The 14,448-nt window shown below is 43.5% G+C and overlaps 1 protein-coding gene across 5 annotated transcripts in view; it reads left to right on the plus strand.

Moving 5' to 3' along the window:
• LOC147030540 (5'-AMP-activated protein kinase subunit gamma-1-like) overlaps positions 1-14,448 on the plus strand; it is a 202,971-nt gene that overhangs the window by 143,044 nt on the left and 45,479 nt on the right. For all 5 annotated transcript variants that reach the window (XM_085874693.1, XM_085874696.1, XM_085874695.1 and 2 more), the window contains 2 exons: positions 9,596-9,647; positions 12,497-12,603. In XM_085874693.1, the coding sequence (XP_085730819.1) occupies positions 9,596-9,647; positions 12,497-12,603 (159 nt within the window). The remainder of the gene's footprint in view (positions 1-9,595; positions 9,648-12,496; positions 12,604-14,448) is intronic.

Genomic DNA, 14,448 nt, shown 5'->3' on the forward strand with positions numbered 1-14,448 from the left:
GACAAAGGCAGCGGAATGTGTTTGCCGTACAGTCTGTGATAACAATGTGTACATTTCCTCTGGCTTTTTGTCACGTATCCGCTGCCGAGCGTCAGTTTAGGAAAGGACTCGGCATGCTTACTTGTCACTCCGCTCAGGGGTTTAATCAAGACAGCAAGTTATACTTCACAAACATATCGCATGTCCATGTGAATGTCAATGAGGATGTAAAATGAAGTGAAACATGAAAAAAGGATTATTATTTTTTAAAAACACGCTGCTGCTGCTGTGGTGGTGTTGGTGGTGTTTGTTGCCGCCTATGAAGGGGAAAGCAGGGGGTTCAGTAATTGTTTCACTTTATCTGTTTCTCTGTCTACAGAAGTCCGTCTATGAATTGAGGAACGACTTGATTTCAATTGACTTTAAATATTTTGAACATTGTAGAACACGAACCTGCAGTTCAGCAGTACTTTAGCTTTGAATTTGGCAAACTGTGCAGAATCTCTTCCCAATCGTGCAAGCAGAGATATGAGTAAGGTAATTGTTTTACTCTTTCTGCCTGTCTGGCAGTCAAACAATACTGTAATTTATTCCAAACAGGGAACTTTCTGTTTTTAAGGACGTCATAACAGACAAAAAAACAGGCAGGAATAACTAATTTAACGTATTGTTCCGGCTGTGGAAATTCGCAAACCACCATTCAGGTCCCGTAGGTGAGATAACTCTAAGTACATGTGTAGTTAGCCCCAAACCCGTTGTTTGGAGGGAATTTATGTGATTCATTCGGGCTGCGACACTTTGAGATAGCTGTTTTTCTGTTCTATCTGTATTTTGAACCAACCACGTCTCAACCGCCATAACCATCAAACCACCACCGATAAATCCTCCACCACCTTCACCTCTCTCCTTCTACGGCCATTCCCGCACCACCTGTGAACACTGAGCGTCGGGCTGTCTTGGGCTCGTTCAAAATACGCACCGAGCCGCGAGTGCAAATAACGGCCTTTCCGAGGGAGAATTCGGATCAAGAACGCTATACGCCCACTTCTGATCCGTCCAATTAGCAAGCGCGGAGCGGCTTGGCCCCGCCTCCAGGCGTGTCTGTGTGAAATCCATATATGCAAATTCTAGGATCAGGGGAGGTTCACGCCCACTTTTCCTCCGTCCAATTGGCGAGCGTGGCTCCGCCCCCGAGGTCATCCTGATCCAGAAATTTGCATATTGCTTCTCCTGCTGGCCTATAAAACGGCGAGCACCAGGCGAATCGTGGCAAGTCAGTTTTTGGTTGGAGGGCAGAGTGTGGTAGCAGCAGAGTGTGGCAGAGAGTGGAGTCGGGTGGCGAAGGCATCGAGTTGAGTTCTGCAGTCGGCTGAGGAGAGTTGTGGGAAGAGGCCAAGGAGCTCGGGTCCGAGGCGAGAAGGATGGCGGTCGGCGACGAGGTCGCGGTGGGAGATTGCTCGTTGCGGGACCCAAGCCAGCCAGCCATTCTCCCTCCCCCAGGGCATCAACAATTCCCCCTTTTCACCCGCGCTGAGATAGTGCAACAAAGGGGGCCCCGTTCCCACCCCACTCCAAACATCGTGCCAACGAAACCCGCGAAGGAGCACGGAGTCGGGGCACAGCCACGCGGCCACATCTGCGGCTCGTCCGCCAACGCGTCACGAGGACGCGGGTAGGACCCACCCGGTCTCGAGGACGTGGCCGCTCCTTCAGGTCCCGCGCACATATTGGCCTACAGGCCCGTCTGCCCCCTTGTCTATGAGGGTGGTTTCTTTCCTTTGCTTTTGAGTAAATGTGTGTTGGCGTCGTGTCTTGTAAAGTAGAACTGTATAAGTGTTGCCGTGTGTACGTGTATTCGGTAGTAACTCTGCATCATTTCTTTTGTTTTACTGCTACAGGTGCATTTTGACTGTTTGGCTGTATATGTGTGCTTCCCGTGTGTCGCGTAATAAATGTGCATTGTGTGAACTGTTTTCCCGTTTCGCTTCGTCTTTTCTTTATTTACCCTCCATCCTGCTTCACGTAAAGGGTTCGTAGTGGGCTTAATACGCCCGGTAATTAATCGGAACCGCCGAGGCCGACGATAACACCGCTCGGAACAGACCGGATAACACGGAACAGACCGCTTAAGCGGTTCGTGTCCGGAGTCGGCCTGCGGCGAGGTACGATCGCCCGGTCGACCATCCGCGCAGGTACTTCGGTCGATCGAATTTGGCGAGCAACCCTATCCTGCGCGGGTGGGCAATTGGCACGGTCGTGGTGGCGTTAAACCCCCACCCGTGACTATCTCCCGGCATTGTTCCGAGAGGGTCACGACAGAATTGTCCGTTCCGGTGGGCGAGGCGGCCGCCATTCGAGTCGAGCGGCCGATCGCACGCCGGCGGGCGCGAATTCGCAACAGTATTGAATAAGGTCGTGTCAGAGTGTGCATCAACAACGGGAAACTTCCAAGAAAAAAAGTGATTTCTTTTTTTATTATTATTTTTTTTTCTAAAGCCTTTAAAGTCTTTATTTTATTTCATTTGAATTATATACTGATCTGTAGAACACAAATCACCTTGGCACTTCCACGAACCTCTAGTTCAGTTGTAATTGGACACAATATTACGCCATTTTATCCCAACCATCTCGACCAATGAAATTTGCTGCTCATGCACTCAGCGTTGGAGAATATCGAGATTCAGGCAAAATGGTGGCTCATCGTAAATGTATCTATATTTTGCTCAGAAATGCAAAGCAAGAGTATAAAAGACCCTTCCCATTTGCTTTTTCTCAAGACTGCATGGAGTGAGGTCTTCTATGAACCTTTTAGTTGTCTGTGTGCTCCTTCCGTGTGCTTTTATATATTTATTTTCTATTTCTTCAAGTAAATATTACTCTTGAGCAATACCTCGCTTGGTGCTCAGGATGCTTTCCTGGAGAAGAGAGCGCAAATCAAAAATGCGCTAAAAAGGGGACATGATACAATTGTTTATATGGAGATGCGTTCCCGACAGCGTTATTTCTTCTGCATGAGCGGTATATGAGGGCTTCATTTGAGTATGGGTAATTGCGCTCATAATGATACAGATAAGCATATTCTTTGATAAATAAAAACTTTTTTTATTATCAGAACAACATTAATAAGTATTAAGGAAAACATAAAATATTGTAACAGCCGCAGGACCTTTCCGATTACCTGGTTCAAGTTCCGCATGTCATTTCAAAACCACCGCAACTGCCAGCTCGGTCCACAGCCCCGAGCAAGTTCCCGGACCAATTTGTCATGTTGCAGTACTCGTTGGGACTGTGTATTTCACTGAGTGATGCGCCGATGGGCATTCGCGGCCGTCCTAATCCAGCCGATCGCAAACGCTCTGAGCTGGATTGAGCCAGCTCTTCTGATGATACCAAAATTGTCAAATGAGATCACCACAATGAACAGAATCCGACCCCGAGACCAGTTTGGAAATGCATCTCCATATAAACAGTGGTACAATGTCCCCCTTTTAGCGCATTGATGATGAAACCAACACCAATTTTTGTTGCAATTTCACAATTAAATGGGAAGGGAGAAGGATTAAGGATTACATCGAGCAATAGCAACCAGTATGCAATAAACAAATATAAACAGATCAGTAAATATACCCAGTTATCACCTTTACTGAGCTCACACAAAACAAATGTCACAGATTTCTTTACAGTTCTCATCTTCGGGCCCTTTCACTCATTCGATGAGAGCACAGTACAGGGATTATATGTAACAAACGATAATGCTGAGAGGTCTATTTCAAACCAGAGGCAAGTAGTGCAGTCGTCGAGATGCAGAGTTATCAGCAGCTGTCCGGCGCAAACCACCGTAAAAACTCTCAAGCTCCAGAATCGTGGCCTCTTCCAAGCCCTCATTACCTTTGGGGATGAAATGGTCGTAGCCCCGCACATCCAGAGGCCCTGGTGCACCCCTTCCTCCAAGCAGTAGTTAGTTACTGTGCTTCTCTGTTTTTCTCAAGCAGCTGAACAGATTGTGCCTCTCCATGTCTTTCTCAAGCAGTCGTAACTAAAAATGCTCGTAGCATAACTGCCAATCTGGCCACATGTTGGGCCGCTTTAATGGTGACGCTAACTGCAAACTACTTCAATGCAGATTTTCCCCGCACATCAGCCCTGTGGTAAGGCGTTTGCCGACTTTCTCAATGCAGATTCGCCACACCTGCGCATTCTCATGGCTTGAGCTACAAAGTGCTCGTGTGTGCTTTGTAAAGACACATAAACAGAGGAAAATAGCATTAAAAACGTACAGCCTATTTGATTGCACTCTCTTGCACAAATAGTATGTCATACTTATCAAAGCAAATGGCTAAGAAATAACTCTAGTTTTATTAAACAGTTTTATTAACCTCTAAAGAGCATTCCCACAACGTTATGTACAAGCATCGTTGAAAAGAATAATTATCGTCGCTCCTACTCTGCTCCTGCTCCAACTCCCACGCGGCAGCGGTGGGAGACGAGATGGGAGTAGGTTCATTCTGCTGCAAAACAAAGGCTGAGTGAACAGCGCTGATTGACTCAGAGCATGTGCATCCAGTACAAAAATGGCGGCAGGTGCGTTCACTCGGCGAGCACTGCGTGTTATGCATTTTCCTAATTTTTACGTCATCTCTCCCGAGATGACCTAATAAAGCCGGACCAAATGTCCGTCCGTACGTTCGTCAACAATTTTTCTTTCCAATCTTGATGAAACTTCGTATGTGGGTAGAGGTCGATGAGTGTTGCACACTGATATAACTTTTGTCCGGGTTCAAGGTCAGGGACGAGGTCAAGTAAGTTATAAAAATCGCCATTTTCAAAACCTATGTAGTCTGCCATTCTTCAAGATATTCGGCAACTGTTTATTGATTATGATTGTAAAAAATATTATCTTGTATCTAACCAGACAGATTTTTGAATTTCCTTCCCGTTTGATCGTCACGTGATCTGGAAGATGGCCAAAAACGCCGATGCGATTCGCAAAGAAGGAAGGAAGGAGAAATGTAATATAAATATAAAACACATTTTTAGCCTTTTATATTTATACATTTTCCGCCGAAGGTGCAAAAATTTCAAAACCCGAAATGTAAACGTCGGCATTTATTTTCAAAATATAATTTCGTGCGCGCGCGCCAAAATGCCGAGTCATCTTTAACCAAACTGCGTAGTTGAACTGCGCAGTAGTCCGGTCATGGCGTCTGAGCAGTGGCCAGCGTGGTTCAGATTGACTGGTTTCTGGGGCGAAGGTGATTGTTAAGAAGGATGTCGGCGGTATAAATTCGAGTGACTGTATTGGTGATTTAATCACGCAACATCTTGACAACGAATATTCTGGCCGAACGATTGCATCAATTCAGTGCATCAGCAGGGATAATTCGCAGGCTCCTCTCGATCGTGCCGATATCTAACATAATCACCGGCGGACATCGGGCTGCAGGATGAGGGGATAAGTGATAAATTATGCCACATGCTTTGGGCTTTCTGATTAATATATCAATGAGTACATTCTATAATTAATGAATTAATAATGAATGAATCTGGCATACAAAATGTTTTTTTTTCATACCTGACATGTTACTTTGTGCAGTGTCACGTAACTTCTGTGGAATTAATAATTAATGAATTTGCTCGCTCTAACTATTTTTCAAACCTCAATATCTCTATAAATACTTGACCAATTTTCATTCTGAAAGTTGCATTATAATGTACAGGATTATCATAATCTCCGAGATCTAAGCCTATTTTTTCGTTTTTTTTCTACAACGTGAAATGTCCCCAGAGAGTGGACGGACCGGAAAAACCACGTATTGCACTTACTGGTGATTCTGATGTGTTAATCCGGGTACTAAATAAACAATACATATTTATTAATTATGTCATTAGTACTATTATCCTAGTGTATCTCTGTGAACTATTTCAATCAAAATGGTTAGTTTGGACTGTTTCGCGGTTACCTGGACTGAACATTGAGAACTTGTGGTCTTATCGAAATGACCGTCACCCCCACATGGGGGTAATTTTTTTTTATTTTTGTAAAATAATTTCTCCAAGACAGAGAGCTTTGCAGTTCTCATCTACAACAACATGTCGTGTGTCGTGTTTCTACAACACATCAGCATTCGATGGAGCAGCGTTAAGCAAGGTATTACTGTTTAGAATTGTGTGTGCTTTTTCCATGTCCTCCTAAGGGTTCCTGCTGTCCGTATAATATAATGCTACCAATTGGAACCGCTTCTTCTTCAATCCCGGAAAGAGGACTTTTACAACGGCCGTAATTGTGATTAAACCAACACTCATTTTAGTGCCAAGTGAATCGACATTAGCTTTCCAACAGTCCCATTTTTTATTGTTGTACAACTACGGGAACCCTTTATAAAATGAAGTGACGGACGGATGCTTCTCGTTTTAGTAATGGATGTCCAAATTGCTGGAAAAAGGCTGTGATTTAGTGTCCCACTGTAAAAACACGCATCACTGTGTTGTGTAGGACATACTGGGAACTGTTAAATGTTTCCATTCTGTATTTTTTCAGCCATTCGTTCAAAAAAAAAAAAATTACTTTTCCATCGTTGCTTAAGGCCCGGTCACACCTTGACGTTTTAGCCAGCGATGGCAACGTATTAAAATGTATGTAAAACGCTGGCTTACGTTGAACTTTTGATGTTTTTTTTAAAGATTCGGACGTATTCATAGCGACTTGGTCTTATGTATAACGCATTGGTAACTACACAGAACGTTTCGTTGTGTTATAGATAACTTATACCAACGAATGCTGAACCTGTTGTCGGCCTACACAACCGATGCCCAACGATAGTCTAACTCAGGCATAGCGCGTTGCACGCATCGCCGACGATGTCGTGACGTAGCCTATTAAAAGGCTGACGCACAACGATTCGAATCATAACTGCCGTAGAAATGGAAGTGTCAACATCGCGGTCACACCTTGGCGATCTTGCCAGCGTATGCCGACGTAACAAAAAGTGTCTAAAACGTTGGGGCACGTCAAATACGGTATGGGTAAGTTTGGTATGAGCGAGTATAACGCTAAATATGCTATCATAAGTCGTAGTAGGTAGAGTACGTCAAATTTTGAACATGTTCAAAATTTTACGACGTACTCGGCGTATGACACACGTTCCGCATGCGATGAGGATAAGTTTTACACACGATATGCGGACGCTTACACACGTCCACAAACGCTACTTATAAGCTACTCATAAGTCGAAACACGTCGCGGTAATGTCTTTTTTACGCGAAACTTATTTCTAACTTATGTTTGACGTGCTTTGAACCAATTCTTTACGTAGTCCCAACACACATCGACGTATGTAGACGTATTCCAATGACGTCTTCCGGTCGACAAAAAAAAAAATGAATGTGTTTCTAGCTTATAACTGCCATATAAAGACGTGTTCCCAGCGGTTTTGGGAATTGGTATATAAAAATGGTGTTCATAAAAGGGGAACCCAACAGTGTTTTCGAGTCCTTTTTGAGTCGATGTCCATGTCAGCAGTAACAGTATCAGTATCAGTAACAGTATTGGTATTAGTAGTAGTTTGTTCATGTTGGCAGTAGTAGGTGGGTGTGAGGGGGAGGGTGTGGGTTATGATGGATCCTCCTTGCGTCCGCGTGTCCACGGGTAGGTTCATAGGCTGCCACTCAACGATTTAAATGGCTGCTTCTCCACTATTGAAAGTAGATGCTTGCGCTCAACAATTGGATTTTTTTTACACTCAACGACTTTTAAACGGTACCACTCAGCTAGTTTCATTGTTTACAATGAACGATTTAAATTGCTGTCACTCGCCTTTGTTTGTTTGTTTTTTGACGCTGGGGTTTGGAAATTTTAATCGTTTCTATTGAACGTGCTAAATCGCTCAAACCCCACTATTGAAAGTAGACGCTTCCGCTCAACAATTGGATTTTTTTTACACTCAACGACTTTTAAACGGTACCACTCAGCAAGTTTCATTGTTTACAATGAACAATTTAAATTGCTGTCACTCGCCTTTGTTTTTTTTTTGTTTTTTTGGTTTTTTTGATGCTGGGGTTTGGAAATTTGAAACGTTTCTTCTGAACGTGTTAAAACGCTCAAACTCGACTATTTTAAATAGACGCTGCCGATGGACAATTGGAATCATAGCCAAGCTAGACATCGAAGTGTGAACATCCTCGTCATGCCGAAGAAAAGTTTGAAGAATGCTGCAAATAAGTGTCCTGGCCGTGGCCGCTGACGCAAGGACGATCCATTATACCGACGTCTTTCAGCCTATGAGTAACTTAAAAGTAACGTCTGTCGATGTGTGGCAACGATCGCGTAACGTGCCAACAACACGTTAATCATAGGTTAGAAATAAGTTTCGGGTACGCTAAACATTACCTCGGCGTGTCTCAACTTATGATTAACTTACAAGTAGCATGTGTTGACGTCTGTCAACGATCGCAGACCGTGCATACAACTTGTGGCCAGCGTAGCGGAACGTGTGAGTCATACGCCGGCATACGTCGTGAAATTTCAAGCATGAAAAAATTTGAGGACAACCGAAAAGTACAACGTTTAAAGCCAACGTACAACGACGTATGGCAACGTACTACGACGTATGCCAGTGTGCTCTCAATGTTATCAAAACTTACCCATAACGTATTCAACGTGTGCCAGCGTTTTAGAAAAAAAATTCAAAAATCGGCATACGTTGGCCAAAACGTCAAGGTGTGACCGGGCCTTGAGGAAATTATTAGGTTGGGTTCCTAAATCCCCCTGCCCTCTTCACTCCCCACTCTTCCCTCCAGTGCAAGTTTCCTTGCTTCACTACCAGCCTTCAGATGACATCATTGCCCTGTATATTGGTAGCACAAATGTACACTCAAAAGTCTCCAAAGAAAGGTCACCTTGCAATCCACGTGTCAAACAATTTACTGACTTGGGGATTTCTTACAGATTGGTCAGCATTGTGGCTCTAACGGAGTTTACGCAAAGTGTTGGTTGTGATGCAACCGGGTTGCAGTCTGGGTTGTGATGTCGTGTGTCTCTTGTTGAGATGGACGTCGTCGGTTTTCCTGTCCGTCGTGTTCCGTATTGTGAGCAGCAGAGCTTCTCATGTTGGAATGCTCTTTTATCATGGTGAGGCTGCATCAGCATGCAGTAATTATGGTATTTCAACTTGCCACCACCATGAATGGTCCTGCTGTCACCAGTTGGGCAAATCGAGAGTGCTTGCTGCTGTTGGCAGTTCATGATGCTGCACGTTGTTTGGCATGGTTGGATTAGCATTATAAAACTTGGCAGCATGCTTCACTGTGGTGGCTGGTATATTTATGGTTGCCGCCATGCTTACTAATATTGCCTGTGGACAGGCAGACCAAATTGAACTGCTGGTTGTCTGCCGGTGTTCACGTGAACGTTTGATGAAATTTGTTAAATGCATGATCCAGTTGTAGTATTTATAATTTCATTATAGTCCCGTATTGTTCTTGGAATTGTGGGATCATGGGTTATCTCAAAATCCTTGCAGCTTCACCCTTCTGAATGATGCAACAACAGCTCTCTGTCTATCTCGCAACATTTGTGTAACTTCTCCTTCAGCTAAACTTTGTGCATTTCTCTCCTCAGGCATCACCTGGAGTGGAGGGAATTTTGGAAAAGTTGGACTTGTGCAAAGAGGGTAGGTGAAATGGGTGTGCTTACTTTGTGCCAATGTTTTACAACCTTTCACGTGTATGCCATTTTCTGACTGGGCCTCCATTCAGCCTCTGCGAAGTCTGCGGCCACGAGCGCCCCTCCCCCAACCCCTAACCTCATCAGCGTGCAAATTTTTTTTTCAAATCTTGAAGGTCCAGTAGTACAGTCAAGACACATTTCCAATAACATGGCCGAACCTGATCTGAAGCCCCTGAGTACTTTCATGAGCGGGAGAAAATCCTGTAAGTTCGAGTGACTTTGCATGCTTAGTGAAATTCAGTACTTTTCATCCAAGTCTGTAGATGAACTGGTTTCAGACTTGCACTAAAAGTTCAAATTTGAGTTTCTCTGCAAGGCTGTTGATATTTGTCTGACCACACTGGAAAGTGTGGAAAGTAGATTCAAACAGTCTTCCTGTGTCCTGCAGCTATTCACCATCACAGCCACGAAAGCTTTCGGCGGCAGTGATCTTGGAAAAAGCCGTTAACGACCCGCTAATCGATTCAAATTCAATTGTTGCGGAATCGAACGAGCTGCTGGAAAAATGTAAGCTTCTGCACAATCTGGTGCTGGAAAGATTTACTCCACAAGAAACACCGAGCTACAATCCAAAAAAACAACTCGCTCATCAACACTTATCCAAATGTGCACAAGCTTCTGAGGCTGTTACCGACAATGCCAGGAACCATTGCATTGGCAGAACACACTTTCTCAAAGCTGAAGTTCATCGAGAGATCCTTACGCTGTACAATGTTGTAGAATAGGCTGTCACATCTGGCCATCGTCTCAATTGATGACTTGCGACGGAATCTGATGTATTTTTTTTTCATTGGAATTTCATCCACCACAAAGACAAAGGCCATTTAAAGGTTGGAGCTACACAAAGGAAAGTATAGCTATGAAAGAGAAATAATATATCTATTTACATTCCTCTTCAACTGAGATCGGTTTGGCTTGAGGGGGAAGCAAGATGTAGGTAAAATGACATGACTGTCAGAATGATGCATGTCAAAGTATGATGACATGATTGATGATTTTGGTTCCAGTAAAACTCTAAAGGTGTGTGTGTGTGTGTGTGTGTGTGTGTGTGTGTGTGTGTGTGTGTGTGTGTGTGTGTGTGTGTGTGTGTGTGTGTGTGTGTGTGTGTGTGTGTGTGTGTGTGTCTTTTGAAGTTCTGCTATAAATCTATTCTTGACCTGAAGATCTGTCATCATCTGATTGGTCCTACGATAGAAGGGCTCATAAAGTTTTGTGGTGGGGGGAGGGGGACGACCTTCATACCGAGTGGTGACCCTGTCCAACAGGGTGGTCCACAGGTGGCACACTTGCCTTCGAGCCATGTAGTACCCTGGGATCGATTCCTGACCGAAGTCTAAACTTGCGGATCGGGGTCTCGCAGGCGGGACATTGCATCACAAAGCTTGCAGTCCCTCAGACGAATTTTTAACCCAGATGGCCCATATTTTCGTGTTGTCGGATGGACATTGAAGATCCCATCATGCGTGTCTGCCAGAGTAGGCAGGTTATCGCCGGTACCCTGAACAAATTACAAATATCTCCAAACTTGTTTGGTTGGATGTTGTGCCTGGCCAGCCGATTCATGATAGAATGGGTCAAAATGCTTCCCTGACTGACCACACAATGTGTGGGATTAATTGGGTCCATTAAAAACAACTCATTGAGATGTGTACACAATTGTTGAACATAAATCATTTTGTTGAATGGTTTCATTTGACGTGCAATTTGCTTTTGGCTTGATTAATCACTGGATAAAGACATTTGAGTTTGACTGCGTTAAATGGATTTCAGAAGATTATTCACAGATTTTGAAACCAAGTGTTGCGGTCTAACATGGTGTGGTTCATCTTACTCTTTTTGGAATATTTCCATCCAATGCAATTCTAATTTACCAATCTAGGCCTGTATTGCTGATTTACAAGTGCTTTGACTGCATCGACCTTGAGTTTGCCGTCTTGTTTTTTTTAGCTCACCTGGAACGTCGTTCCGGATAAATTAATGGGGTGGCGCATCGTCCGTCCGTCCATCCACAAATACTTGCAACTTCTTCTCTCAAAACACACATACAATTTCGATGAAACTTTACCACAACCGTCATCACCCTGCATTTACCAAAGTTTGTTCATGGCATTAAAAATAAACAAAATGAGATCTTAAGGTGTTTTATGGGGGTTGCCTCGCAAAATAGGTATTTGCTTTCTTCTCAGAAACTACACACATAATTCTGATGAAAGTTCATCACCCATGATGTACCAAAGTTTGTTCACGACATTAAAAAAAAAAAAATCCGGGTCTGAGGGGGGTTTAAAGTTTACAGGGGTGTTGCACCCCAAAAGAGGTATTTTCCACCTTCTCAGAAACGACACAATTCCGATGAAACTTGATTACAACTTTCATTTATCTGTGCTGTAACAAAGTTTGTTTATGACATTTCAAAAATTGGGGTCTAAGGGGCTGTAAGGGGGGTTGCTCCGAAAAAGAGGTATTTGCTTTCTTCTCAGAAATCACATGCACAATTCTGATGAAATTTGACCACCACCACCATCATCTGTGATGTACCAAAGATTTTTCATGACATTAAAAAAAGATCGGGGTCCAAGGGGGTATACCGGAGGGGGGGCCTCCCCCCCCCCAAAAAAATAGGTATTTGCTAAAATATTGGTTCATTGGTACATTTTGCTGACGTCCTCTTCAGTATTGTTATTCCACCAGGTTAGCATCCAGGGGTATTGCCTCTATTCCCCCCCCCTTCAAATCATCTTGTCCTTGTTCATTTTGTCTTGTTCTGTCCCATTTCTCCTTGGGCTGCTGCAGGGGAAGAGTCAGAGGATTCGGTGTATACCCAGTTCATGAAATCCCATCGCTGCTATGACATCATCCCCACCAGTTCGAAGTTGGTCGTTTTTGATGTTTCTCTGCAGGTATGTAGTTTTATTTTTGGTATGTTTCAATGTCAGCCAAACTGGTTTGTCAATTTTAGAACACTTGAGTGTCCTTTCACAAGCCTTTGTGCATGTGTTTAATTAATGTGGTGGAGCAGGGCATCGCTGGCCACTGGCCCGTGCTGCACTTCACCCAAATGTTGTTATTTTATTTTTTTGCTGTGCCCCAAACCTATTTTAACTCCTTGGTTATGTTGACCACTTAACGATTAGCCTATTTTTACGTGTGCCATTGTGCTAATTGTTTTATTGTGGGTTGTGGGAATCTGACGTCTGGGGGGGGGGGGGTCCCGGATCTTTTGGAAGCTAATGATGCCTATGAGGAGAAGGGAGCTTTCACTGGACCAACATACTGCACATTTTCAGGCAAGTAGTCTGGTTAGGCATACTTTGTGCTGACCATTGTTTGTGGTGGCGTTACTCAAGTGTCCATCCCACAGGTTAGCTAACAAAGTCAAATAGCAGTCAACATAATGGTGTGCGCTTTTCAGATCATACCAATGTCACAGTACCGATGCTCAGTTAAGAAAGAATATGGAACGTCAAATAAAATTATTTATATCATTTACATTAAAAACCGAATGATGATGCGTGAGAGAGTGAGAGGCCCAAAGACTCAGCCTCAACGCAGGAGATGCCAATGATCCGAAACGCCTTGGTTTCCACAGCGCGAAGCCGAGAAAGGTGGGAGGCAGGAGCACCAGCCCAGAGGGGAGAGCAGCAGTACTCCATCAGGCTGCGAACAAAAGCTTTGTAAGTGGTTAGGAGCTCAGGTTGGCCGAGGAAGGACTTTGCATGACTGAGGATTGCCAGTCACCAAGCGTATGAATCAGGGAATGTTGGAATAAGATATTTATGATGTGAAGGCAATTTAAAGGCATTGCATAACTCGAGGCCGTGGCGTCTTTTTCTCGTAGCAATGTATTTTACCATGACTGCAAACTAGCAGTTCAAATGGGAAGGGTCACCATACAGTGCAGTGGTTGAAAGGGTGAAACTACCTTGTTGAGCCTCATCAGGGCAGCGCATCACATTCCCAACCACTGAAGGTGATGGTTCTGGTTATACGCCTGTCAGTGACACACCACTGATCATGAGTGGTGAGGGCTCAAACCCGGGCAGCACACGAACTCTGCCACTTAAGCACATTGTTCTTCCTCACCAGCCCCGTCAGTGTGTGTGTGTGTGTGTGTGTGTGTGTGTGTGTGTGTGTGTGTGTGTGTGTGTGTGTGTGTGTGTGTGTGTGTGTGTGTGTGTGTGTGTGTGTGTGTGTGTGTGTGTGTGTGTGTGTGTTATTAGATATATTTTTATTTATTTATTTCTAATGTCACCTCAGATGGTAAAAAAATCATCTTGATGTAATAGTATAATGTTTGGTGTCATTTTGTGGCTAAAAAGTCAAAGTTTATGATTCTGTAAGAGAAAATAATAAATTATGCATATTAACAATGAAATTAGTGACTTAATTTTCATAAATTTGAACAAAGTATTTTGCATGGGACAATTTGAAATAATTTGAAAAATAACAATGAAGACATTTTAAATTTATTTATTGTGTGTACATGAATATTGTATCTTCTAGTTTTTATACCTATTTAAAGTAAAGTCAACAAATAAATTATGCAAATTAGGCCTTGTTCTAACATGGTGTCCTATACAGAACAGTTTGACAACCATTTTTCAAGTTTATTACTTACGAAATCTAAAGATTTCGTAAGTATATTGATGACTTCCATCCTCTGTGTGTTTGTTTGTGTGTGTGTGTGTGTTTGTGTGTTTGTTGGTGGCACGATAACTCGAACGGAAGAAGCTACCAATGTCAAA

This window comes from Eptatretus burgeri, chromosome 3 (assembly GCF_056783735.1).
Source record: "Eptatretus burgeri isolate ZD-2024b chromosome 3, Ebu_testis_v1, whole genome shotgun sequence".
In the NCBI taxonomy this organism is placed as follows: domain Eukaryota; kingdom Metazoa; phylum Chordata; class Myxini; order Myxiniformes; family Myxinidae; genus Eptatretus; species Eptatretus burgeri.